General features: G+C 40.3%; 1 protein-coding gene across 8 annotated transcripts in view; it reads left to right on the forward strand.

The window, feature by feature from the left end:
• The window catches only part of map4k3a (mitogen-activated protein kinase kinase kinase kinase 3a), a 215666-nt gene that overhangs the window by 79607 nt on the left and 109535 nt on the right, over positions 1-26524 (forward strand). For all 8 annotated transcript variants that reach the window (XM_048600826.1, XM_048600828.1, XM_048600829.1 and 5 more), the window contains exons 7-12: positions 5434-5476; positions 8226-8298; positions 11364-11495; positions 21270-21332; positions 21417-21498; positions 21582-21692. In XM_048600826.1, coding sequence (XP_048456783.1) covers positions 5434-5476; positions 8226-8298; positions 11364-11495; positions 21270-21332; positions 21417-21498; positions 21582-21692 — 504 coding nt within the window. The remainder of the gene's footprint in view (positions 1-5433; positions 5477-8225; positions 8299-11363; positions 11496-21269; positions 21333-21416; positions 21499-21581; positions 21693-26524) is intronic.

The raw sequence follows: 26524 nt of genomic DNA on the forward strand, positions 1-26524 counted from the left end.
CTCAGATTCTCCAGCATCTGCAGTTCCTACTACCCCTTCCACAGACTGGATCGTAGTTAGCTGAATATTAATTTGTTGACAGGTTTAAAGCTGTTCACTCTTCATTGCGCCCTTCATCTTTCCCAAGACCCATTTTATAGGTTCCTTCTACTCCCCTTAAACCAAACTTTTAGATTTCCCTCCAACCACATCCATCTAATAGCCCCTTTCTCCTGTCACCACCCATCTTGCTGGATCTCCATCTCCCTGTACAATGCTCTGCTGGCTCTTCTCTTCCTCTGTTTTGCTTTTGGATGTGTGCTTGTTCCTCCTTGGCTCTTGGGCACACATTGCGCAAACTACTCCTTGCTGTTGCCCACCTGCCAAACACCTCCCTCGCTGATAGCTGCCCCCCTCCCTCACATGCATACGCCCGCCCTGTTCCCTCAAGCGCTAGGTTCACGAATGGATCTATTGGTAGGATGCATAGGAGAGAGCCAGCCCGTAATTGAAAGAGTGGCTCATCCCTTCTTTCCATTGTGTTGACAGGGATGTTTTTTCTTTGGTCATCCCTATGAGGTCCCCCCATGTATTTTGAGCACTGCTGAGGAAGTTACTTTGTTACTGCAACCATGTACAAGAAGACATTATTAACCTGCATGACGGGTGTGTAATTATTGCTGGATTTCAACTTCGACAAATAACGTTTTTACTTTGGTAGAATAAAAAAGGCACGTGCTGCTTGCATAGTCCAAGTAGGGAGATGGACCAAATTATGGAGCACAACATAAATCATAAAAGTAGAGTCTTAACGCAATTTAAGTAAATAAACCTTTCATTTGTTTGGGACTTCATTTTGAGAGGAATAGAATGGAAAATCAGAAAAGTTTTGAACATACATTAATTCTTGGTTTGTCCGTACTCAGAGTACTGTGCAAAGTCATGATTTCAAATATGAAAAAGTTAGAGAGGAACTGGATAAATGTGAAAATAAAATTGAATGGTACTGAAACTGGGAATGTATAATGAACAGGAGTGAACGTGACCAGGTTTTCGGGCTTTCCTGTTCCTCTAGAAAAGAAGAGTTTGTGGTGGTGTGACAGAACTGAGGTATTTAAAAATGTGTAGGAATTTGTTGTCTGTATGTAGAAAAGCTGTTTTCATATGGGATCTTCATTACTAGGAACCATAAATGCAAGATAGTCATGAATCAATCTGATAAGTTCAGGACAAAAGTCTTCCCAAAGAGCACTAAGAATGTGAACTTATTACCACAAGTAATAGTGGAAGTGATCAGCATAGATGCATTGAAGGAGGTAATCTTCGTAAGCAAGTAAGAGAGAAAGATACCAAAAGGACATGCTGATAACGCATTGAGTTAGGTCTTAATAGTCTCAATGCTTTTTGAATTCATTTCAGGCTTTTATCATATGAATTGAAGGTTTGCAAGCAATTTCCTATCTTGCAGCGCACTCAAACTTTGTTTCTGGTTGGGCAATTCTGTTTTGTTATTTCAACAAACAGTGATTGCCCACCGTAAGTGCATAAATTAACCTTTAAACTCCTGAACCTTATTAAGCACAGTTGAGAATAGACATCACATACACATTTGCGTGCAGTTCTAGAAACGTTTAGGGTTTAAACTGCGACAGATTGTGCAGGTATTTGTGATGAATTAATAAAGTTGTGACAGTTCAGTTTGACCTGAAAAAATGGCCTGAAAGACAGTAATTTGTGACAAAGCAAAAGACAGTTGCTGTATTCTTTGTTTAATTCCAGTAAAATGGGCTAATTGTACTGGGAGTCAGACAACAGTCTAACAACAAAGAGGTAGTAGAGGGATCGAGGGAGGGAATGCTGATATTGAGTATGGATCTAAACATGTTGCTGCTGAGGGACAGTTGTGTGTTAGAAATAGGAGGGGACTAAGAATAGATGTTTAATGTATTCCAGAGGTCACGTTTCAGGTGACAAATTTGTTAGGAGTTGTTTTTGGGGAGGTAACAAGCAGGATAGACCAAGGGGGAAGCAGTGTAGATGTCATTTGTTTAGATTTTCAGAAGGCATTGATAAGATACTACAGATTAGGCTACTTGACAAGAGAAGAGCCCAGAATGTTGGAGGAAGTATATTAGCATGGATAGAGGATCAGCTAATTAATAGAAGGCTTAAAGTTGGGAAAAAAGGGGGTCATTTTCGGGATGGCAGACTATAACCAGTGGTGTGTCGCAGGGATCATTGCTGGAGCCACAATCGTTTTCAATATATATTAGTGACTTGGATGAGGAAAGTGAATGTGCAATAGCCAAGTTTATTGATGACAGAAAAATAGATGGTAAGGCGAGTGGTGAGGATGACCCGGAGCGATATAGACAGGTTAAGCGAATTGGCAAAAAGTTCGCAAACAGGATATAATATGGGAAAATGGTGAGATTATGCACTTTGTTGGGCGGAAGAGAGGAGTGGAATATTAATTAATTGAAGAAAGCCTTAAGAAATCTGCAGAACAAAGGATTGCGGAGTCCTCGTGCATAAATGACCAAAAACTAGCATCCAAGTTGAGTTGATAATAAGGAAGGCAAGTGGAATGTTGGCCTTAATTTCAAAGGGAATGGAGTGTAAAAGGAGGGAGGTTTTGCTAAAACTGTACAAGGCACGAGTCAGACCACAGTTGGATTTCTGTGAACAGTTTTGGCCTTATCTAAGGAAAGAGACAACAGCACTGGAGATATTCCACTGAAAGTTCAGTAGGCAAATACCACGTACAGATGGACTAATTTGAGGAAATGCTGAGTAGATTGGGCCTGTACTTGTTGGAATATAGAAGAATGAAAGATTCATAGGGTAGTTGACAGGGAAAAACCGAAAGGTTGTTTCATCCTTGTGGGAGAGTCTATACCAGGGGCATAATCTGAGAACAAGGAGTTGCACATTTAAGACAAGAGATCCAGTGGCATTTCTTCTGAGGGTGGCGAATCTGTGGAATTCTCTACCACAGAGGGCTTAGAGGCTGAGTCCTTAAGTATATTCAAGGCTGTGATAGAGTTTTCATCAGTAAGGGTTATGGGGCAAAGACAGGAAAGTGGAGTTGTGGGTTATTAGGTCAGCAATAATCTCATTGAATAGTGGAGCACACTCTGAACTAAATGGCCTGCTGCTGCCCCCACATGTTATGGTGTGGAAAAATAAGCCATTGCAAGAGATTCTCTACAGGTAATAATAGAACTTTTTAATATGGCTATTCCTTGCAGCTGAACATTGAAGGAGAGCTGTTGGAGGAGAATGGTGTAGTCAACTGAGGCAAAGCCTGCAGAAAGGTCCAACACATGCGAAGGAATAGTGTGCCAGGTGACTTTATATGGAGCTGTTTGAATGCTTGGAAACAGTGAGCTTGGAGAGGAAATGGGAGTTCTGAGAGAATGTAGAGGTTTTGGGCTGAGTTGGAGATGAAGTTACAAATCAGTGGAGATGGCTAAACAGGTAGCCTCAATCTTAGGGACAAAGATTCTTTAGCTTCTGCCAGCTGGAGGTGGGAGAAGAAGGGATAAATGGAAGAACTTTTTTTAGAAAATTGTTGGGCATGGAGAATGGAGCTTGGGTTACCTTCACAAGATTACTGTGATAAAATGAATGGTTTGGGTAGAGCAGGATCTGGTAATGCTTTGTGATCCAGTGCTGCATGGCGTTATGTATTTATTCACCTTTTATGTATCTTGTACTTGATGGAGTGAGGATGTGGGCTAAACGAGGGTGAAGAAGTGTTATAGGTTCTGTTGGAAGCGCAGCAGTTGTGGGTGGAGGTAAGATGTGTAATTAAACTGTGGAACTTTATGGTGAACAGAAGTCTAAAAATTAAACAGTTGGGAGTTTGAAAGTGGTATTGTATATGATTTGGAATTCTTTTTCTAGAGGTGAGCATAGAAAAAGTGGGGCAGGAAACTATGAACCGAGAAGAATGACAACAATTGACCAGGGAAGACCTTGTCTATAGATCAAATGATGAGAGCAAAGGGAGACCATGGGATTCATAAAGGTGGAGAAGTGGCCCTTAGAGTGGATAGCAGTCTTCTCTAGAGGAGTGATTAAAGGAGAATAGTGATGGAATGAAGTGAGGATAAGGTGACTTTTGATGGAGGTTTTTTGAAAAGTCTGAGAAGTCGCTCAATGCAAAGATTGAAACGACCGAGTATATCAAGGTAAGAAACTTAAGTATGTTTGCATGGATGCTGGAGAATAGGTATATTAAAGGAGAAGAATTGAACATGTTGAGATGCACAAAAGATGATGATGCCAAATGATTTAGGGGAAACGGGATGAGATTTGTGATGACTGCCAAACTGCCACCATTGCAGTTTTAAATGATGCACTAGTTAGAAGGATGAACCGGGCTGATGGTCTTTGTTGAAGAGGTCAGTCATTAATCAGTCGACATTCATTACTTATGAGCCAAAATTTCATGTAGACCATGTGCAATCGTCTACAAAAATGTCATAGTCATACATCGTAGAATCATGTCCTTTGGCCCACCATATCTATGCAGTTCAACAGCATTGATCTATACTAATCCAGTTTACCTGCAATTGGTTCATAGCCTACAATGCCTGACTATTTACGTGTTCATCCGGATGCTTCTTAAAGGTTGTGAGAGTACATTCCTCCACCACCCTGTCTGGGCAGTGTGTTCCATATTTCTGTGAACCTCTGGGTAAAAAGATATTTCCTGAGATCCCTTCTAAACCCTTTCCTTATACGTATGCCGTCCAGGCTTAGACATGTCTACTATGGGGAAAGGGTAAATCGTGAGAATCTTATCTATGCCTCTCATAATTTTGTATACCTCAATCAGATTACCCCCTCAGCCTCCTCTGCTTCAGGGAAAACAAATCCGGCCTATCCAGTTTCTCCTCATAACTGAGACTTTCTATCCCAGACAACATCCTGTTGAATCTCCTCTGCACCCTCTCCAGTCATACCATGTCATCCAGCTTAAAAAAAAAAGTAAGATTTCTGCTTTGAAGAAGAATCTGTTTATTACCGTCCCAGGATGTTGAAGTCAGGTACTTCAGCATCATTCAAAATCAGCCACAGTCTACTGTTACCTTAATTTTTTTTTTATCAATTGCTGTCATAGATATTTCTGACTGTTTCAGAATTCCACCATTTGCAGATCTTTTGTTGCTTGGTTAAAACTGTTTTCCTTTCCTGAGCTGAAATTTTTTTGAGAAAAGCAGTGTGTTGTGGAAAGCATTCGACCAAGAGATTGGAGAGATGGTGGCAATCAAGAAAGCATTTGATGTTTCTGAAACAGTGCTTTGTGAACCTTAACAGTGCCCTCTTACTGTTTTGAAGTGTATTCAGATTAGATTACAGCAAGAATAAATAAAGTTGGTTAGATCTATAAGAAAAATATTCAAATCTGTTGAACTATAATATGGACTTTTTCATTACTTAAAGGGAGCAAATATCCTTCTGACAGATAATGGCCATGTGAAATTAGGTAAGAACATATTTTACTTTCCTTTAGAATTGATAACTTGCTTATAGGTTTTGCTTATTGGATGGCTGCACTTTTTTGGTACAAACCAAATTGGGCTCTTCATTTTTTTTAATAGATCTAGGGAAGTTGGTTCTACAAGGCAAAGACTTGAAAATCAGATCACAGAAATTGAAATTGAGGGAGTTGAAAGAAAATGGAAAATATTAATCATAGAGTCATAGAAATTGATCATCCAGAAGGAGACGATTTGAAGAATGGTGTCTATATCAAACAATTCAATAAAGTTTTGTTTTATTGTGGAGCAGATTACAGCAGGGGTGTTGGAATGAGAATCAGTGTCATGGTTTGAAAAACGATTGGATTAATTCCGATTAGGAAAGAAAAGAAGCTATTTGTTCCAGAAATAACAAAAAGGAATGTAATGAAAGATGGCTCATTGTCTGTTACTATGCAAGGTGGAATTCTGCCTTCACTCCTATAAATATTAATCCATAATAAACTAAAGGTGTTAAGCTTTTTTTTTTAATGACAGTGCTGAATGTGAATTTCAAGAATTCCCGCATATATAAAATTGGATTATCGGATTATTTTGTGAATAGTGATATTTGTTATTTTTAAACATGAACTACTCTTGACACAAATCCATTTCTGATTTTAAATTCTTCATCTGTTGAGTTTCATGAGATTCATGTGGAGACTTCCAATTGGAGTTGTTGAGTAAAACACACTGCTGATTATTAATCCAGAAATAAGGTTTCTTAAGTTGTTTAGTTTTATTATACTCCTCATATTTAGGTTAGAGGATTATTCTGACAGTCATGAATCATAATTTCTATGTATAGTTCTAAGTGACCTGAAACTTCTCAGTCATTGATGTGGGGATGATATAATAATTTCTAAAACTCTTTTAGTGGGATGTAGTGGCATGAGCAAGACCGACATTTTTTTGTTCATCCCTAATTGCTATTGGATGGAATGGTTTGTTTGGCCATTTGAGAAGGCAGTTAAGAGTTAAACTGCATTGCTTGTCTTGTATAATATTAACTATTTTCAATCCACAATAATTGCCATGATAAAAAGGAAAAGGATTTGCATTTATATAGCACCATTCACCACCCGCCAAATATCTCCAGATGCTTACAGCCCGTGAATTTTGTTTGAAGTGAGGTCACTGTTGTAATGTAGGAAATGTGATAGTAATGAGATAACAAGGTGTAGAGCTGGATGAACGCAGCAGGCCAAACAGCATCAGAGGAGCAGGAAAGCTGACGTTTCGGGCCTAGACCCTTCTTCAGAAATGGGGGAGGCGAAGGGGATTCTGAAATAAATAGGGAGAGAGGGGGAGGCGGATAGAAGATGAATAAAGGAGAAGATAGGTGGAGAGGAGACAGACAGGTCAAAGAGGTGGGGATGGAGCCAGTAAAGGTGAGTGTAGGTGGGGAGTTAGGGAGGACGGACAGGTCAAGGGGGCGGAATGAGGTTAGTAGGTAGGAGATGGGGGTGGGGCTTGAGGTGGGAGGAAGGACAGGTTAGGGAGGCGGGGACGAGCTGGGCTGGTTTTGGATGCGGTCGGGGGAGGGGAGATTTTGAAGCTTGTGAAATCCACATTGATACCATTGGGCTGCAGGGTTCCTGCAACCTTCGGGTGCCATCATTGTGGCACTGCAGGAGGCCAGGATGGACATGTCGTCCAAGGAGTGGGAGGGGGAGTTGAAATGGTTCACGACTGCAGTTGTTTGTCATGAACCGAGTGTAGGTGTTCCGCAAAGCAGTACCCAAGCCTCCGCTTGGTTTCCCAGATGTAGAGGAGGCCACATCAGGAACAGCGGATACAGTATACCACATTAACAGATGTACAGATGAACATCTGGTTGATGTGGAAGGTCTTCTTGGGGCCTGGGATAGGGGTGAGGGGAGAGGTGTAGGGGCAGGTGTAGCACTTCTTGCGGTTGCAGGGAAAAGTGCCAGGGGTGGTGGGGCTGGTGGGGAGTGTGGAGTGGACAAGGGAGACACAGAGAGTGGTCCCTCCGGAAAGCAGTTAAGGGTGGGGAGGGCAAAATGTCTTTGGTAGTGCGGTCAGATTGCAGATGGTGGAAGTGCCGGAGGATGATGCGTTGGATCTGGAGGTTGGTGAGGTGGTACGTGAGGACGAGGGGGATTCTGATTTGGTTGTTATTGCGGGGAGGGGGTGTGAGGGATGAGTTGCAGGAAATGTGAGAGACACGGTTGAGGGCGTTTTCGACCACTGTGGAGGGGTAGATCCTTTTTTGAGATTTGATTGAGGAACAAATACATATTGGCCAGGATACCAGTGATTACTTCCTTGCTCTTCTTTGGTGTAGTGCTGTGGGATCTTTCATGGATACCAGAGAGGGTCTTGGTTTAATATTTTATCCAAAAAATAGCTCTACCAACAGTGTAGCACTCCTTCAGAAATGCCCTGGACTATTGACCTTGATCTTTTGGCATAAGTCCTGGAGTTGAATGCAAATTCGAAACCACCTGTTTCAGGCCAAGAATACTAACAACTGGACCCCAAATGACATTATTAAGCACAGCAGTCAGTAATTTGAAATCACATTGATTGCTGTGATGAATCTAGCGTTATGATAGAGGTACAGGCCCAGAGCATGACCCAGAAAGGAAGAGTGAAGGATCTATACCGTAAAAGTACCTCTGAGATCATGTGCTTTTCATAAAATTACGACATTTTGTTAATATCAGTAATAGCCTATTATTTACATTTCAGCTGATTTTGGAGTATCTGCACAGATTACTGCAACTATAGCAAAAAGGAAATCATTTATTGGGACTCCATATTGGTAAGGTTTGTTCTTTTATTCCATAATACTCTTTGCATTTTATTCGTGAAGGTAAAGTTATTTGATACAATAGCTATTGAGACGAACATGGTATTATTAAAGTACACAACAATGAATGCTGAAATAGACTTAAATATATCTTCAAGGGTAATTTGAAGACTGCATACTTTATAAATTGTGAATACATTTTTAAAATTGATGAATCCATTTTAGTTCCTTAATCTTTTTGCACATCTGGGGCATGCAGTAATTTACAGTAATGTGGTGTCAAAGTCATTCACAAAGTAATTGATATGTTTCTTCCGTATTCAGAAAGTAATTGTCCACATTCTATCTGGTTACCTGTACATCCAAGGAAACCAGCCAGCTTTCTGTACTCATAAGACAAGAGAATAAACTCGTATATAATTTCATTTATATTGTACCAAAACAAGAAATTGCTGGAAAAGCTCAGCAGGTCTGGCAGCATCTGTGGAGAGATATCAGAGTTAACATTTCAGGTCCGGGGACCCTTTCTCAGAACCCTTCTTCGGGTCACTTTGTTGTATGATGTCCTCCACAAAATCTAAATTTGTCTTTGTCAAGATATTGTTCAGATTCTTAGAAGCGATCTGTGCAAAATCTTTCAGGGGCATGGAATCAAAATGATGGTGGCTAGAGACTAGTTGCATTTGCTAGAATTTAGCCTTTTTCCCAGAGGTAACATGATTATCCTTTGGTACTTGAAGAGGAAAATCCAAATCGATGGGGAAAATGGAGACGACATTAGGTAGCGGATCTCTATGGAAGTGTCATGGCTTTTACGTTTCCTTGAGCTGCATTTTTCCATATGTATTTCTTCTCCTTTCTTTTCCCCAATTCGAAAGGGGTTGTAGAAGGTGCATTTGAACTTAGTGAATTTCACCAGTTACTACAGATTGCCAGACTTCTAGTTAACAATAAGAACAAACAGACCTTAATGAAACAAACAGACCTCTGCAGACCTTAATCTGGCCGCAGCAGTGACAGCAAGGGGAAGAGGAAAGAGATTGCTTTTGGGCAGAATATTTTCAGCTGACTGTGATGATTAGATGCTGTTGATGTCTGTGTCGGTTCTTATTTTGGTTTCAGAAATCATGAGCAATTTACAGAAAAGCACTTTAACTGGCTTTGTAGTGTCAAGTGTTAAAAGTTTGTGTGACTGGATCTCCTCTTAGAATGTGTAATTTGCGTTTGTATTCTAGAATATCTGCACTGAGATAGAGCTAAATCTGAAAACCAGCTGTTTGTGCACATTTAACTGTCATTCATTCTTGTCCATAGGCCATGAGGACTGATTAATTCTAAAAACAAACTCAAGGTTTTTTGACAAGATCATTTTGTTTTATTTGATAAGAAAATTGAACCGTCCCAATGTGCTAACTCATCATTCAGATAAGATCGAAGGTTTTAATGATTTGATGATTTCTTTGTTTATGATACTTGGAACTTGTCCTGGTGCTTAATTGTCATAAAACAATTATGTTGAATAATTTTGTGACATGGCCAACTTGGTGATGGAATTAGTGGAGTCATTAGTTGCTTGCTTAAGTATTATACGTGTGATACCCTTCATTGCTGTTTACAGTTGGCCAATATTGGTAACTTTTTGGCACATAGTGTTAAGAGCAGAGGTACAGCTGGTACTGGATCCTTTCAGAGTCATATAGCTTCTGCACTGTTAGCAAAATACCTGAATAACAATTTAAAAACTACCTACCTTGTAAGATATTCATTTTTCATTGTATGATAGTATCAAACACTTCGTCAGCCTTTGAGGTGTTGTGAGTTAATTTGTTTTATGGGTAGGAGCTGGTTTATATTGATCACCACAGCAGATCTCGTCAGCTCCTGGTCCTTTGGAGTATTAGGTCATGTGAGGCAAAAAGATTTCATTATTTCAAAGCAGCAAACAAATTGCCATGTTGTTTGAAGAATGTTATGATTCAAGGATTGCTGAGTTCTCTACCTTGAGGTACTTGTTATTTAATATTTTATGAGCTTCATAGTTCAGGAATATGTCTAACATGGATGTTGTTAGATTTCGTGGCTCCAATTGTTATAGAGGAAATGCCCAATTTGTATCAGAACTGGGCAAGTCAGATTCCCAACAGGAACTTTAACACATTACTAATCCAAAGGCTTCTCAGCAGTTTGGAACTTGATACATGCTTCTCTCTCAAATGACTTTGGAGCACTAATTGAATCAATCTGGAATTTTCTCACCCCAAATCCTCTAGGTAGTTCCCCAGGAACTCCTGAATAACATCATCTTGCTTGGAATTGTGGGTATTGTTGCTTTCCCCTTCTACCAGTTGTCAACTTGTGTTCAGCAAGCAAAACCAAAATGCACATACGCATGAACCTTCAGTTTCATCACCATATCTATCATAGAAACAATTCTTGAAGTTCTTTTTAAGATGCTATCTATGTAATTTTCTTGTACTCAACTATTGATTTATTTGTCCTGCTGAAAAATATCCTTTAGGATACTTAGTATCTAAATGCACTGTATTTTTTATGTTCATCAAGGAACATAGTCGTTATTTCCACTGCCTTTCACCTTGATTTGCGGTGGATCTTCCTGCCATATATCTAGCAAAGCCACGAACATTTGAATCCTGTTTCGTAGGCTGTGTGCATCATAAGACTTGGCATGATTGTGCAAAAACTTCTGCTCCTGCTCCCTTGCCTAAAGTTCTCTGCTCAGCTCTGGTGAGAGTTAGTCATGTGGTTTCTGAGGAGGTGATTCATTGACTACTCCATTAGCGCTTACTGGGATGAATGACATGTTTCATTTCAAATACCTTCACTTCATTGAGCAACCTTAATGGAGATGATTTTTGTTGTGAAGTATATAATTGGTTGTGATTGTTAACAAAATCACTATAGAGCTTATAGCGGAAGTAAAGTTTCCGAGGCATTTACAAATATTTAATAAATGTGAGATTAAAAATAATTAGGAAAATATTTTGCTTTTATTCATCTTGCACGAAAATTTGAAAGCCGCAGGTCTGTGTAAATTGTGAACTTTATTTGTTCTCCAGGATGGCCCCAGAGGTCGCAGCTGTGGAGAGGAAAGGAGGTTATAACCAACTGTGTGACATCTGGGCAGTTGGCATAACGGGTATTGAGCTAGCTGAACTTCAGCCACCAATGTTTGACTTGCATCCAATGAGGTAAGAACCAAAACAAGTCCTTGATGCTGTTTTACCACCTAAAGACTGGTCCCTCTTTTGCACTGACAAAATATATTTTATAACTTAAATGTTGATTTTGCAAGACACAAGGAAGTTATACTACTGGGAAATAAAGTTGGTGAGCACCCTGATTCAGGTTGTAAAATTTGAAAATATCGCTGAAATAATGATATAACCTGCAGCAATGCAGACTCGTGTTTTGTGGCTTGCCAATAATATGATCAGCACAGTGTTAATTAACACTGTTTAAAGAATGGGGGTGATAGTGGAGAAATGGAGATGTCGCTGATTTTGGTAATCCATTGGCTTAGGCTGGTGCTGTGGGGCCGTGGGTTCAAGATGGTTTCAAATCTCACCATGGCAGCTGATGGAATTTAAATTCAATAGCTTATTTTAAAATGGAATCAAAAGTTAGTACAGGTAATGGTGACCATAAAGTTATCATTAATTGTTGCAAAATGATGCCCTTCAGGGAACAAAATCTGTCATCCTACCTGTTCTGTTTACAATTGACTCCAGATCCATGACTAGGTAGTTGACCCTTAACTGTTCTCTGAAGTGACAGATTGAACCAGTCGGTTCAATTGCAATTGCCATCCCTTGAAAGAATAAATACAGTAACCCAATTTAAGCAGTAGCTACTTTATGCTGGTTAAGCTGCAAGTCTTGTGATCGTAGGTGATAAAGTTCTATGCAGCACTTGTCATTTATATGACATGACTAGGAAAATTGGATTTTGACAATGTCAAAATAACTGAGTTAATTTATATTTTTTATACGTGAGTATATATCAGATTATATTACATCGCCCTGTGAGCTGCACTGTTCCTTACAGAGTTACAGCTAGGTGGAGCTGAGTTTTGATGTCTTCAGTACTTGTAGTTTAATAAATTTTGGGATGGATTTTTTTCCAGAACATTTATCGTGGTAAGTAAAGTAGTACTATGTGCTACTGATAATTTCAATGTTAATTAATGAGTTATTGGCAAAATTGTTGACACTTTAATTCATTTCACTCAAAAATACAATTTATTTAAGCTTAGAGCATCATGATCCAGAATTTTTAAAATTTTGCTATTATTTTCTAAAACTATGCTTAACATTTGTAAAATAAAAGACATTTTGCCTAATATAATGGAGGCTGGGGATCTATAGTTTACAGCTAAGATAACAAGGTGTACAGCTGGATGAACACAGCAGGCCAAGCAGCATCAGAGGAGCAGGAAAGCTGACATTTCAGGCCTAGACCCTTCTTCAGAAATGGGGGAGGGGAAGGGGGTTCTGAAATAAATAAGGAAGGAGGGGGAGGCGGATAGAAGATGGATAAAGGAGAAGATAGGTGGAGAGGAGACACAGGTCAAAGAGGCGGGGATGGAGCCAGTAAAGGTGAGTGTAGGTGGGGAGTTAGGGAGGGGATAGGTCAGTCCAGGGAGGACGGCCAGGTCAAGGGGGCGGAATGAGGCTAGTAGATAGGAGATCGGGGTGGGGCTTGAGGTGGGAGGAGGAGATAGGTGGGAGGAAGGACAGGTTAAGGAGGCGGGGACAAGCTGGGCTGGTTTTGGGATGCGGTAGGGGGAGGGGAGATTTTGAAGCTTGTGAAGTCAACGTTGATACCATTGGGCTGCAGGGTTCCCAAGTGAAATATGAGGTGCTGTTCCTGCAACCTTCGGGTGACATCGTTGTGGCACTGCAGGAGGCCCAGGATGGAAATGTCGTCTAACGAATGGGAGGGGGAGTTGAAATGGTTCATGACTGGGAGGTGCAGTTGTTTAGTGCAAACCGAGCATAGGCGTTCCGCAAAGCGGTCCCCAAGCCTCCGCTTGGTTTCCCAGATGTAGAGGAGGCCACAACGGGAACAGCGGATACAGTATACCACATTAGCAGATGTGCAGGTGAACATCTGCTTGGTGTGGAAGGTCTTTTTGGGGCTTGGGATGGGGTTGAGGGGGGAGGTGTGGGGGCAGGTGTAGCACTTCCTGCGGTTGCAGGGAAAAGTGCCGGGTGTGGTGGTGCTGGAGGGGAGTGTGGAGCAGACAAGGGAGTCACGGAGAGAGTGGACCCTCGGAAAGCAGAAAAGGGTGGGGAGGGAAAAATGTCTTTGGTAGTGGGGTCAGATTGCAGATGGTGGAAGTGCTGGAGGATGATGCGTTGGATCTGGAGGTTGGTGGGGTGGTACGTGAGGACGAGGGGGATTCTGTTTTGGTTGTTATTGCGGGGAGTGGGTATGAGGGATGAGTTGCAGGAAATGCAGGAGACACGGTTGAGGGCGTTCTTGACTACTGCGGTGGGGGGGGCATGTTGCGGTCCTTGAAAAACGAGGACATCTGAGATGTTCGGGAGTGGAATGCCTCATCCTGGGAACAGATGTGGCGGTGGCGAAGGAATTCAGTGTACCGTGGCTGAAAGGTCGTAGTCAGTGACATTTCACCACTTTGGCATCTGCTTGGAGCTTTAGTGCATTCCTCAGCATGTAATCCTGGACCATGGACTGAGTCAAGGACTAATTCTTTCATTGGAAAATTCAGCAAATTTTGGGCAGACCAAAGAACAGGTTGCACTGAGTTGATGGCACCAACTACACTGGAAGGACTGATTGTGATGCGCGTTCCTGGTAGCAACCCATAGAGTACAGAGTCCTGTGCGATGGAGTTGCTTGGGGTAAAGCTGAACAAACGTTGTATCCCTTGTTCTGGCAGCATCTGCAAAAAGAAATAGGCGTTATCATTTCAGTCCAGTGACTTTTCCTCAGAACTCTGGAAGGGTCACCAACCCGAAACGTTAACTTTGATTTCTCTTTACAGATGCTGCCAGACCTGCTGAACTTTTCCAGCAACTTCTGTTTTTGTTTCTGATTTACATCATCTGCAGTTCTTTTGGGTTTTATTCTCTTGTATCTCTTTCTAGATTTTCTTTTACACTTTTTGTCCACAAGTCATTTCCCCATCCTAGCCACCTCAAGAGTAATGTGCAAAAAGGGGTAGGTTCCAGTCATGTAGGAAGGATCTGAGAGCCTTTTTCACCATCAGCCAAACTGTGTCTTAGTGTTTGGCTGTAACTTCTGGCATTGAGGCATTATGCCAAGTGACTAATAGTCTGCATGGGGCACCAAGGGACAGGATCTACCATCTCCTTTTCCTACAAGGGCTTGTATGTTATGTGCTGACCACTGCCTGATAGACTTGTGGTTAAAGGTATTTTTCTATGGAACCTTCTTCACAAAGGACAGATGGTACAGCATGACTCATACACTTGGAGGGTTCTGTGTGAACATGGCCAGACTCATTCTTTGCAACATTGATTAATTGGTAAGACCTCAGCTAATAGTGACACCTTTATAGGGAGTTTCTATGCATAGCTATGCAACTGGCACAAAATGTCCAGATTCAGATGGCTGCATTTTGGGTGTGTTTCTTTACCCTTCTATATGGAGTTTCAGGCATCATGTGGCTGTGAAAATGGTCCACTTTGACTTCCAGATAAAGCAAAAGGTAGTTCAGGCGAGAATAGGCCAGACCTGGACCTCTTACAGCAACACTTTATGCCTTGCAACTGATGATCTGCGTTGTACCCACACTGGAAGAGGAGTGTTGCTCTGACACTGACAGTTTTTGTTTGACTATAACAAGGTGCTCCTTTCAGTTTTTTTTCGTGCACACTGCTCACCTTAAAAAAACCAACAACCTTTATAGTCAGCACCTCAGGTGATCTGACCTGTCATTGAAGCGGACAAAGGATCATTTGGCCCAGTTCTTGAGCGTGGCTCTTGCTTTGATGTGTCTTGGGTCTGAGGCCAAATTGAGTTGGTCCCAGATGCTATTTGTCGATACACAGACGGTGGATTCAAGCAGAAGATGGTGACATTGTCCATATTTAGGGAGGCATTCACCTGAATGCCTATTTTACCTATTCTAGCAGCACTCTCACCGCTAATTCATAATGCTAATCTGAGCATCATAGTTTATAATGAATCTGTTGTGAAAGAATAACAATTACATTCCCAAATTTATGTTGGAAGAAAAGGTGACACAGCATTATTGGCAAAATGGTTATGTTTCCTGCTAAGATGTCAGACTATATCCTCTGAGAAGTGAAAGAAGAATTCAAGGCCAGTATCAGAGTGCACAAGATTTGTGAATAAGAGTGCTCTGGTACTCTGTCTGCAAACTCAAATGTCAAAGTCTGCCTTTTAAACTCGGTGATCAAAATTTTCAAGTTTCACTGTTCATCTGACATGGAGAGAAGAATGAGTATTGAGTGGATGATTTTAATATGCCACCTGTTAGGATGCCATTTGATGGTAGTACTGGATAAATCACATCCCAAAGTGAAATCTGGAATGAGAAAAACCAGAATTTTTTTAAATTTATACTATTTGTTTACGATATTTGTCAGTCATTAAACAGTGCTAGGCATGGTGGCTCAGTGTTAACTCTGCTGCCTCACAGCACCAGGGACCCGGGTTCAGTTCCACCCTCGGAGTTTGCACATTCTCCCCATGTCTGCGTGGGTTTCCTCTGGGTGTTCTGGTTTCCTCCCACAGTCCAAAGATGTGCGAGTTATGTGGATTGGCCATGCTGAATTCCCCATAGTGTTCAGGGTTGTGAAGGCTAGGTGGGTTAGCTGTAGGAAATGTGGGATTACAGGGATAGGGTGGGGGGGCATGTGTCTGGGTTGGCTGCTCTTCAGAGGGTCGGTGTGGATTTGATGGGAAAAATGGCCTGTTTCCTCTTGGCTGCCAATATACTTTTTAACAAAAGAGCACCAATGTTTCTTGCACAGTAAGAGAAGAGAACACTTTCTGACCATGTAGATGTACATGAGTACATGTTTCTATTTTCTGGATAGTTTCACTAATGTCACTCGGAAATTTTTTTCTATAACGTTGTTTTTGGGGATTACTAGAACTAACAGCACCTTTGCTGTCTGACTGAGCTGCACTTAGCCTGACTTTCTGGAAGGTTCTGTCTTTGTGCTGTTGGACTCCTATTGTTAGACAACACTTTTTTAAAGAACTGTCTTCTTCCCTTGTTTATAATGCACTGAACTATTTACCTTAATGATTTTGAAAACCTACTTTGGGATACACATTAACAGAATTACAGAAAACCTGGTGCCCATCTCAGAAGTCAATAATGAAACTAAAATGATGTACTTTTTAACACCGTATAGAAATAGTAAGCAAACTTAAAGCTTTACATGATTCTGTCCACTTTACAACACAAGTTACCAAATAATAACGGCAGTAATACATCATAAACCTTCACACAGCAAGCAATGGAATTGCTGGAAAAAACCAAAGAACTGCAGATGCTGTTAATAAGAAACAAAGCCCCTTCTTCAGAAGGAGGGTCACTGAACCCGAAAACATTAATTTTGCTTTCTCACCACAGATGCTGCCAGGCCTGCTGAGTCTTTCCAGGAATTTCTACATTTGTTTCAAAATAGGTGGTCTCAAGTGGTTCCACCTTGCTAAACTTTGCTTGTCTGGGACATATTCAAATTCTTGTTGTCGCCAATGCAATTTGTGACGTGAGAACAGCTAACACCAGGATAGTTATTCCCTGTGGTCTTTACAAGTGATACTTATCACTTGCATATGTATATAAATAAATCTTTCAATGGCAGTAACAGAATATTTCACGTAATTGGTTGGAAGTTAAAACATTCTCTAAAGACGAAAATATGTGAACACCCTCCCTAGAAATATAGTGCAATATGTCATATCCATGTGGAATTAACTTGATTTTAATAGTGTCTAAAAATAATTGCTAAAATATAAAATATTGAATCCTTGATGGTATGTTGGCTGGGTGACTTTAATATACATGTGAAGTGGATAAACCACATTAGCAATAAAACTGAAGCAGATGACTTCCTGGAATGTGTACAAGGTTTATTTTGAAGACTAGTGTGTTGAGGAACCAACTGGACAACAGGTTATTGTAAATAGGTTTTTGTGCAATGAGAAGTGGTTAATAAGTTAATCTTGTTGTGAGAGCACCTTGAAGAAAAAATATCATAACATGACAGAATTCTTCTTTGGGATAGAAAGTGAACTATTCCAATCAGAAACCAGAGTCCTGAGTTTAAACAAAGGAACTACAAAAGTATGAGTAGTGAGCTGGCTGTGTAAACATGAGAAACGCAGGGGTGGGTCTGGGTGGGAAGCTCTTTGAAGGGTCAGTGTGGACTCTGGGCCGAATGGCCTGCTTTTACCCTGTAGGGATTTTATGATGTAGTAAGTTTCAGCATACACACCATGAAAAATGCAAACATATGTGTAAACTATATGTAAAAAGCAACATGCTAATACAATTGTCTCACCTTAAAATGACCTTTGTATTAATATTTGAAGCTGGCAATTTAAGAATGGAACTAGTACACTTTGTTTTCTTTCTCTGTTGTTTGATACTAAAAATGGCAGCTTTTTAATTGTTATGGGTCTCCTGTATGACATAGAGCATAAATATTTAGCTGAATAAGTTTTGGATCAACATAAGTGGTTCCCTCTAGAAATTGTTAGATACCATTGATTTTTCTCATTTGAAAAATAAAACACAACTAGAATCAATCCAAAACCAAAGAGCTTTGACTTAGTTGAAGTAGAACATAATTCTCTTGAATGGCCTGAGGAGGCTAATGTCAGCCTTTTTGTAATTTTGGATTATACTTCATTTACTCAGGGCATGCAGACACAGGCTCTCTATGATCGTGTTAAATTGTGTTCATAGCTGTTTTACACTTATTTGCTATTTCCTATTGAAACTGGAAGTCATGCGGACTAGTTAGTGTTAATGGTGCAGGTTCATACATTCGGCTCCTTCATGCATTAATTGGTCACTCAGCATTTATTCTACTTAGATGTTTGAACTTTACTTGACCCACTATACCTGATTCCTCATATTTATGGATTATGTAATGGATAATTCTTGCGTTAATGTTGCTGCTGTTACAATTCCTTGCACCATTGCACAGCATATGGTTTTTAGCACAGCAATTTCCAGTGACTTTAATCATATTTATTAATCCTTAAAGATTTGTTTAGCACTTTTCATTAGTAATGCTGCCTAATAAAATATCACAATATTCAACGACCCACAAGAATCCTCTGTACAAACTGAAAGAACTGCGGGTGCTGTAAATCAGGAACAAAAACAAAGTCAGAACTGAGGAAGGCTCACCGGACCCGAAATGTTAACTCTGTTTTTTCCTTCACAGATGCTGCCAGACCTGCTGAGCTTTTCCATCAACTTTGTTTTTGTTGCACAAGAATCCTCTGGTTGGTTAGTTTGATTTGGATGAAAATGTTCCAGCACAATCTCTGAATTCAGAGCATAAGTTTGAATTTCTGAATTTGGAGCACATATCATTTTGCCTAACAATTTTGCTGACCATTTGAGCTTTATCTGCTTCTGAGCCCACCACAGATGTAGAAAGTGACGTATTAAAGCTGCAGAAATCCCTAGCCCTATTTATTTTATTTCCTAGCAAGGTAAACTCAAATGTTCTAAAATATGGTGACATTGATGTTAAATCATGCAAGTTTTCCAAATATGAGTCCTATTTTTAATATTCCATTCATAGTTTACAATTAAAATTTAGAGGCCTGCATGGTAACTTTGTTATTTCCACAGTATGGTGGACCCTCTGACATTCCAGTCATCATCCAGATGGAATAGCGATCCATGTCATCTATTATACACCTACATTAATGTTGTGCCAAATAAAGAAGTATTCTACATTTATAATATGACTATTTCCCTAATGTCAGTTTACTTTTTGTGCACTACTCCCAATGATTGCAGTGGAGAGTAGAATTAAAATTAGTCAATAGCAAAATTTGCAATTTGTCAGGGTAGTTGAGCCATCTAAGGTACCAGACTAGAAGGACATGGACTGTGTAGAGGCAAAAGGTTTTTAGATTAGAAAGGCATCTTGTGTCAGCGCAGTCTTGGTGGACCAAAGAGTCTTTTCCTGTGCTGTACAGTTCTTTGTTCTTTTAATAGATGAAAAATGATGAGACAAAACAAAAGATTTGTGTGCTACGATGGAAAACTGCTTTCAGATCTGCATGAAAACTGGGCGGCTGCATCTCCAAAAATCATTCTGAAGCCCTCGCTGTTTTTGTTACTTTAACGTATCTTCACATACTTTTCCTGTTGGGAGTCCTTGCATGTAAATTCAGCAAAAACAACTAGACAGAAATAAAATGGAGTAAGCAGAGTACAGGAGACCATATTTGGGTGAGATGAGAAGCATGACATGAATTACTAGCAGGTGTATACTCATCTTATCTTTGAGTGACCAAGAACAATAGTAAAGCTAGAATGAATAAGGATAATTGAAAAAGTAAGTAGCAATGAAGGACAAGATATGAAACATGAGAATAATAGATGAAGAAAAACAAGCAGAAGCAAAATTCTGGTTGGGGGAAAGCAGTCTGGAGGGGTGAATGAATATGTAAAAGTCTTGCATGAGTGAAGAAACCTAAAGAAAAATCATTAACAATTATATTATTGATGGATGCGGTTGATGAATTAACCTAAAGGGGAAAAGGAAAGATAAAGATGGTAAGAAAAATGATCTATGGGGAATGTCTAATCAGGGTAATTGTTCCTCTCACACACTGAGGAAGGATCACCGGACCTGAAATGATATCTCTGGTTTTACTTCACAGATGCTGCCAGACCTGCTGAGCTTTTCCAGCAAATTTATTTTTGTTCCTGATTTAAAGCATCCGCAGTTCTTTTGGTTTTTAATAGTTCCTCACTTCATTTACTTCAATTTGGTCAAATCAGGTTGTGAACAGTCAAATTTCACGCTTCTATACTTAAGCAGACTTATTATTACATTTATTAGGAGCAAATTACTGTAGATGCTGGAATCTGTACTGAAAACAAAAAAAAATGCTAGAAATCACAGCAGGTCAGGCAGCATCCATGGAGAGAGAGCAAGGAGAGTCATTTAGACTTGAAAGGTTAGCTTGCTGTCTCTCCATGGATGCTGCCTAACAGCTGTGATTTACAGGCATTTATTAGTTGTGACTTCTCCATTCAGAGTTATGTCTTATATCATTTATTTATATAATTCCGGGAGACAATGGACTAGCAGTATTATCGCTAGACTGTTAATCCAGAGACCCAAATAATGTTTTGGGGGCAAAAACAGAAGTTGCTAAAAATAGCTCAGCAGGTCTGGCAGCATCTGTGAAGGCAAAAACAGAGTTAACGTTTCGGGTCTGGTGACCCTTCCTCAGAACTGGATGCGTTCACATCCCAGTTCTGAGGAAGGGTCACTGGACCTGAAATGTTGACTCTGTTTTTTACTTCACAGAAGCTGCCAGACCTGCTGAGCTTTTCCAGCAACTTCTGTTTTTGTTCCTGATTTACAGCATCTGCAGTTCTTTTGGTTTTTATTTACGTTTTGGAGGCCAGGGTTTGAATTCCGCCATGGCAGATGTTGGAAACTGAATTCAATAAAAATCTGGAATTAACCGTCTAATGACCATGAGTCCATTGTCAATTGTCAGAAAAACCTGGTTCATTAATGTCCTTTAGGGAAGGAAGCTACCATCCTTGCCTGATCTGGCTTGCAGACCAACAGTAATGTGATTGACTCTTAACTGCCTTCTGGGCAATTAAGGATGGGCAATGAATGCTGGCCCTACCCTGTGATACCCTCATCTTGTGAATGAATATATATATATATGTACAAAAAGTAATTTATACGGCTGACTGATTTTTTTTTTTTTAGGGCTTTGTTTTTGATGACAAAGAGCAACTTCCAGCCTCCGAAGTTGAAGGACAAGATAAAATGGTATGAATTATTTAGACATTTATTTGTCTGTTTTAGATCTGTCCAGCTTCTAAGTTGATTCATTATAGATTGTTATTCTTTCAGGTCAACTAATTTTCATCAGTTTGTAAAATTGGCACTTACTAAAAATCCCAAAAAAAGACCTACCGCTGAAAAGTTATTGCAGGCAAGTATAGTACATTTTATGATTTTACTGTTTGTGAGCGTTAACATTTAAATAATTCTCTTATACTTTCAATTTTCTTTTAGCACCCATTTGTGGCACAGTCTTTGAATCGTACACTCGCTATAGAATTGCTTGATAAGTTGAACAACCCAGATCATTCCAGTTATCATGATGTTGATGATGATGATCCTGAGGTAAAATATATTTTGTTTCCCATATTTATGAATTTCTGCTTTGTGTTCTCTTTATCTAAATTGTCTTTGTATCTAAGTAGCTTTGGGATTAATTTACTATTAGAACTATTAAACTAGAATAAAACTATGGGAAAACAGAAAACCATCAGTTTAAATACAGTGCAGTTGCTCTAATTTGGAATGTTTGTTTAATGGTAAATGCTGTTTTTCATGTATGCCTGAAAAGTGTGTTTAGATTCAGTGGAAGAACATGCATCCACTTTTATAAAGAAAAGGAATATTCCAATTTAAAAGCATGGATATCGCAAATGAAAATATTCCAACTTGTATGCTGTCAGTTGTCGACTGTCAATCTAGAGTTCAATCTAGAATCAAACTGGAACATAGAACAATACAGCGGAAGACGAGGTCCTTCAACCCACCGTGTATTTGCGAGTTTCTAATCTGTGTGATTTTTTCTTAAAAGTGGGAAACCATCACAGCAAGCATGTTAGAGGATGGGCAGTCATATTAAGTTTTAAAGTTTTTTTTTTTCCCCCTCCGTCGGCTTCCTGTGTTGCGATTATATAACTTAGAGTGAGTGTTCTAAGATAGCTTGTGCACAGTCCGTTTGAAACAGCTAAGTTAATGGTGCCATAATGCCTTTTTTCTTCCAATACTTAGCCTTTGTTCTTTTGATCATTTAGGTCATTTAACCATGCTGAACACCTTTTGACGTACAGCACAAAAATTGAACTACATGTACTTTTATTTTTTTAAGCATTTCTTCAAATTTATGTGGGTGCAATGGCAATGAGGATTATATTTATAAATTGGCAATTCCATTCTGGACTCCCAATAAAACAATTTCCTATTTTTAATTGGCAGTAACATAATTATTCATCAATTTGTTCATTGCCAATATATGTAAATTATGCAACAGTATGATGAACCATGAAACAAAAACATATTTTTTTTAAACTGGCAATGATTATGAAACATATATGACTGAAGTATTATGGAATGCTAAACCAGACTGTTGTTGCTAAGGTGGTGTGCTGGCAATTGGTACAAAGAAATAAAAGAGCGAGGAAATAAATAATTTAAAATATGACAATTTATTACTGTCTTGTTTGAAAAAAATAATTGCCTTATGTTTATTTGGAATAAGTGTATGACACCGTCTGTACAAATGTGTGAGAATGCATAAATCTACACATTATGAAAGGAGATTGATTAAAGCACACAAACTAGTATCAGAAATTGCAACAGTTAGAAATTGAAACTAGTGTTTTGTATTCACTTGCTGACTGAGACTGGGGGTTTAAAACCACCATCAAGGACAGGTGGAACATGTAAAGCTTGAAACAGGATCTCCATCATTGGCAATCTGTTCAAAGGCAAAAGATAGCAAAGACTTTTTGTTTTGTTTGAACACTGATTACTTCACTGGTGGTGAGGGTAAAGTCCCCATGGTCCCAAAGGGTCAGAGAGCTGCTTTCTCACCAGAGCGAGATGAAATGTGGTGGTTTAACCTGAGAATTAACATTTCTAAGGTAAGAGGAGAGGTTGAAAAGGAGACTGTGATGAATCACAGAATTGTTGTCATGCATAAAGAGGTCTTTGGTCCACTGTCAATACAGTATGGAGCTGGAGGAACACAGCAGGTCAGGCAGCATCAGAGGAGTGGGAGAGGCGACGTTTTGGGCCTAGACACTTCAGCAAGACTGGTGACGGGGAAGGAAGCTGGGAAATAAATAGAGGGAACAGGGGTGTGCCTGGGGAAAGGTAGGTGTGATGTACACAAGGAAAACAAAATTCTTAAGATGAAAAGTCCAGGTCTCGCGGATGGGTTAAGTTGTGTGTCTCAATTCTTTTGAGTTAGCAATGATGACATTGTTGATTGTAGAATGACGGACGTTCTTCAGTTTGGTCGTTGATCAGGTGGACCTATCTACTTTCTTGTGTTTAAAATTCTTTCTCAAGATTTTTGGTTTGTCTGTCCTTTCACTCACACAGAAGGGAGAGCAGTAATTTCTGCTTGTTGGCTCTGGATGGTTCCAGTTGCGTTGTTCCCAGCAGTCTCTAACAAACTGTCACTGTGTCAATCAGGGTTGTTATCTGGCATCTTTTCCTTAACCCAAACACCTGGTACTGCTCTGACGCAACAATGTAACAATCTCACTGCTCCAGTAGTGCTATTGTCTTGAACAGCTTTAATGTGCTCCACTTGATTTTTCAAACTTGCAAAACCCTCCTGATATTTCAGTTATGTAGCAATGTCTGACCTCTATTGCAGTTTACAGTCCAAAAAGGAAAAATATGTTGTTCCTTTACAGTCTGAACGGCAGCATAAATTTGATATGTACACTGACAGCACTCATGTCTAACTTGCCACCACCTCTCTCAACTCCTTTACTGTTATAGTTTACCAGGCATACCCATCATCCGATTCTGGATGAGCAGAAATTTCTTCTGATTAAATTTTTTTTTTTTTCATTGAATCCCTACACTGTGGAAACGGGCCCTTTGGCCCACCAAGTCCACACCAACACTCAGCATCCCACCCAGACCCATTCCCCTATAACCCACCTAATCTACACATCCCTGAAATGGGAAGACTGAAGCGGTGGTTAAGTGGTTAACATTGCTGCCTCACAGCTCCAGGGACCAGGTTTGAGCCTTGGGCTGTCTGTATGGAATTTGCATGTTCTCTCTGTGCCTGCATGGGTTTCCTCCCAGATGCTGTGGTTTCCTCCCACAGACAAAGATTTGAAGGTTGGGTGGATTGGCTATATTAAATTGCCCCGTAGTGTGCAGGCTAGGTGGGTTAACCATGGCAATTGTGGAGTTATGGGGATAGGGTGGATGCTTTTCAGAGGATTAGTGCAGACTTGATAGGCCAAATGGCCTCTATCTACACTGTAGGGACTTTATGATTCTATCAAGCCATTATATTTGGATTCCACTTCAAACTCTGTTGACTAGCTACCCACTCCATCCCTTTTCTTGCCAACTGTCTGAAGTTTAGTCAGTCTGTTTGCAACCTTGGTGTTGTAATTAATCCAGAGATGAAACTTTAACTTTATTCATTCTGTCACAAAGAACATCTCAGCAACGTTGTTTGACTTCACACTCTCCCGGCTCTCCTGCTGCTGAATTGTCCCTTTGTTATTTCTGTACTCAAATTTTCTAAAGCTCTCTTGGCTAATTTCTTACATTCTACCCTCCATAAACTTATGGTTATCCAAAACTGTGTTGCTCACATCTTAGTTTGTAGCAAGTTCTGTTCCCCATCACCCCTGTGTTCGATGACCTAATTAACTTCTAATTAAGCAACATCTTGATCTTAAAACACTCAACCTTTTCCAAATTTCTGTATGGTCTTTCCCCTTCAATTTCAAATCCCCTCCAACACTACAGTTCTCTAAGATAACTGTGTTGCCTCTGGCCTCTTTTGCATTCACAATTGTTAACGTTCTGCAATTTGTAGCCGTGCCTTTCCACCGTACACCTCTTTGCACCTCTACCTCTGTTTCCTCCTGTTAAGATACTGCTTGAAACTTGTGTTTTGGTCACCTGACCTAATGCTGCCTTTACTGCCTAGATGCCATATACTGTTTTATAATGCTCCTAAAGGTGGTCTACACGTACCCGTTGCAGATAGTCAGCTATCCGTTTTGCTTTTTGTTCCCTGATTGTATGCTCTGGACTTTATCCTGTCACATCATACCCGATTGAAGGTATTGCCCTTGTCTGCTCTTTGCCATTTCCTCAGTGAGGTTGGCCAAGCAAGATTTTTCCTTTTGAAACTCATGTTAATTATTCATTGTAGTTTTGACACAGTTTAATTTGGGAAACCTGATCAGCATTGATGAGTTGGATTGAAGGGTCTGTTTCCATGCTGTACGACTCTATGCTTTCCTGCCTTTTTTTCTCCCCTTCATTAGGGTTTCCATTATTTCTCTTACTACTGATATTGAGTGTTCTATAGATCCTTGCTTTAGCTTAAGTTGCCAAGATTGAGAGTTTGACTCCATTAGAGTTTATTATCTATATTTGTGATTTCAATAAGATGACTTGGTTGCCCAGTTGTAGGTTGCATCTAATAAATTTAGAATTTCCTGAAGAAATGTGGCTTCCTTCTGCCCTAGTTAGCGAATGAAAGAGTTTCCAGTGATGATCAGTCATTCTTGAAGTCCAAATCAATACCGTGTGGAACTGGAGGAAAACAGCAGTTCAGGCAGCATCAGAGGAGAAGGAAAGTCGACGTTTCGGGTTTACACCCTTCATCACCCTTCGCATACCACCCCATCTACCTCAGCATCCAGCGCATCAGCCTCTGCCGCTCCTGCCACCTGCAATCCAACCAAAGAGATATTTCCCTTCCCACCCCTATCTGCCTTTCATAGAGAATGCTCACTCTGCAACTCCCTCATCCGCTCCACATTCCCCACTAACCCCACCACACCTGGTACCTACCCTGCAACTGGGAGGTGCTACACCTCCCCTCTCACCTCCGTCCAAGGCCGCAGATAATCTTTCCAAATATGACAGGGATTCACCTGTACACCCTCCAACCTGGTCTGCTGCATTTGTTGCTCCCAACGTGCTCTCCTCTACATCGGTGAGCCCTAACGCAGACTCGATGACCGATTCGTGAAGCATTTCCCTCTGTATGCTATAGTCAACAACACCTTCCAGTTGCCAACCATTTTAACTCGCCCTCCCACTCCCTGGGTGACACGTCCATCCTGGGCCGCCTCCAGTGTCACAATGATGTCACACGCAAACTGGAGGAACAGCACCTCATATTCTGCCTCGGGAGCTTACAACCCAATGGCCTCAAAGTA

This window comes from Rhincodon typus, chromosome 9 (genome assembly GCF_021869965.1).
Source record: "Rhincodon typus isolate 14 chromosome 9, sRhiTyp1.1, whole genome shotgun sequence".
NCBI lineage: Eukaryota > Metazoa > Chordata > Chondrichthyes > Orectolobiformes > Rhincodontidae > Rhincodon > Rhincodon typus.